This window comes from Sinocyclocheilus rhinocerous, unplaced genomic scaffold, assembly GCF_001515625.1.
Source record: "Sinocyclocheilus rhinocerous isolate Xijiao unplaced genomic scaffold, SAMN03320098_v1.1 scaffold44, whole genome shotgun sequence".
Lineage (NCBI taxonomy): Eukaryota > Metazoa > Chordata > Actinopteri > Cypriniformes > Cyprinidae > Sinocyclocheilus > Sinocyclocheilus rhinocerous.
Genome location: NW_015631022.1, coordinates 2,279,994 through 2,282,181, shown reverse-complemented (window position 1 = coordinate 2,282,181; position 2,188 = coordinate 2,279,994). Strand labels below are relative to the sequence as shown.

The following is a 2,188-nucleotide window of genomic DNA, read 5'->3' as shown; positions in this document are numbered from 1 at the left end:
CTCTGCAGTGAATGGGTGCCGTCAGAATGAGAGTCTGATAAAAAACATCACAATAATCCACAAGTAATCCACACCACTCCAGTCCATCAGTTAATGTCTTATGAAGCCAAAAGCTGAGTGTTTGTAAGAAACAAAGCCATCATTAAAAAGGTTTTAATGTTAAAAAATTTTCTTCCGGCTGCGTTCTGTAGTGAAAACTCGTCTCTTCTGAATCAGGAGAAAAAAAAATGCACAGATCAAAACCAAAACATCAAGCCAAAACGGTTCTAAAACATGTGAGAGGACAACAAGAGATGGACTGTTTCACTGGAGGAAGCGTTATGAATTATGGACTCATATTTTGGCCAGAAGTGACGGTTTTAAGTTAAAATGTCTTATTGATGAATTTATTACAAACAAGCAGCTAGCATGTTAACTGATGGACTGGAGTGGTGTGGATTATTGTGGTGTTTTTATCAGCTGTTTGGACTCTCATTCTGACGGCACCCATTCACTGCAGAGCATCCATTGCTGAGCAAGTGATGCAATGCTACATTTCTCCAAATCTATTCCGATGATTAAAAAAAAAACTTTAACATTATGACTTTATTGTTAATATTATTTTATATCATTACTTAAGTATTATCAATTTATCTTTTTTTTATTAACAATTAATATATTATTATTGCAACTATGTCATTTTTATTACACCAGGATTCCTGCTGTTCTTCCGGGGATTTGTTAACTATTCCAGAGTTCGCAACATGGCAGATCATTCCATGTCTACCCTTCCTCAAACCCGAGTTCTTTTTATCTATTAGGTAAATCACAAGCAATTATTTACTACTTTTTTTTTTTTTAGATGAGGTGTGTGCATTGCATTAGGGGAAAATCAATTAAAAGACAACCTTTCAGTGATGTAAATGATTGTGGACATGATATTAAAATGAAGGTGAAGTGTTTTCTCTCTTTTGATTTTGTGAATAGATTAAAATCTCAGGATAATTGCAAAATGAACAAAACGGCAAAGTCAAAGAGAGCCACCTACAGCTTTTTTGAATCTTCAGGACATAAACAACAGCAGTGCAAAGAACACATCTGCTTCAGACGCCCTTGCACTTGTTGTTTGCGTAATGCAACTAATTACATTGGCTTTTTTTACTAAAGGATCCGAGTTCCTCCAACCATTTATCTGTGCTTAATTCAGTCGTACAGTATACAGTCATTATGCAGTTAGAAGCTTACATGTGCATGTGCTCCAGTTCAGAATCTGTTTTTGTAAAATTCCCAGTCACAGTTGGTTTCTGTGGGTTTTCTCTTAATTTGTGTGAAAGTTGTAATTTTACTTTGTGGGTAAATCTAGTAACTGAACTATGTATATACAGTATACGAGAAGAGAGATATTAAATGTTATAAACATGCACTTTCAAGATATAAACAACAACAAGATGCACAGAGCGACTGCCAGGTCCTTGTAAAGCCAAAAGCATATTAAAAGTGTATTCGAAAATATGTCAGCTTGTTTTAAATTAGTCACCAAACGGACCAAAACACTCTTATTATATAATAGGTTAGCTTAGATTCATAGCAGTTCGATATAAACAGCAAACTGATTCAGCATTAAAGCACACCTGAATATGTAATGCGCTTAATCAATCAGTGTGAATAACAGAATGTTTTATGATGCCAAATGTAGCAGTAGATGGTTCATTGATCTTTTTGTTTTTATTGAAGACTTCAGTATGGGATAGTGCTTCACGATGTGTTGTTTGTGATTTGTATGTTTTACACTTGTCGAGTAACTTAATAAATGTAACATATATGGCAACACCACTTGTGTATTTGTCAGTATTATACACTACCGCTTCCAGTTTGCGGTTGTAGATTTTAATATTTTTGAAAAGTCTATAATTCTCAGCGATGCTGCTTTTATTTAGTAGTAATGTTGTGAAATCAGTCAGTCATCTTGTTAATTGCATCAATGCAAGATGACGTGCAGGTATGAGTGGGGCGGGCTGATTTTAACGCGTTAATTTTAACGCATGATTTTTTCTAATTTAACAGCACCAATTTAATGCGCTAAATCGACAGCCCTAATACTATTACAAAGGTTTTCTATTTAAATCAATTTTAAAATGCATTCGTTTCCCGTGATGACAAAGCTGAATTGAGCATTATTCAGTGTCACATGATCCTTCAGATCCTTGAG

General features: G+C 34.6%; 1 protein-coding gene across 1 annotated transcript in view; it reads left to right on the top strand.

The window, feature by feature from the left end:
• The window catches only part of LOC107741079 (NEDD4 family-interacting protein 1-like), a 7,522-nt gene extending 5,709 nt beyond the window's left edge, over nucleotides 1–1,813 (top strand). Inside the window, exons 7-8 of the mRNA XM_016553670.1 lie at nucleotides 694–800; nucleotides 967–1,813. Of these exons, the coding sequence (XP_016409156.1) occupies nucleotides 694–800 (107 nt within the window). The 3' untranslated portion in view covers nucleotides 967–1,813. The remainder of the gene's footprint in view (nucleotides 1–693; nucleotides 801–966) is intronic.
• The last annotated feature ends 375 nt before the right edge of the window (nucleotides 1,814–2,188 follow it).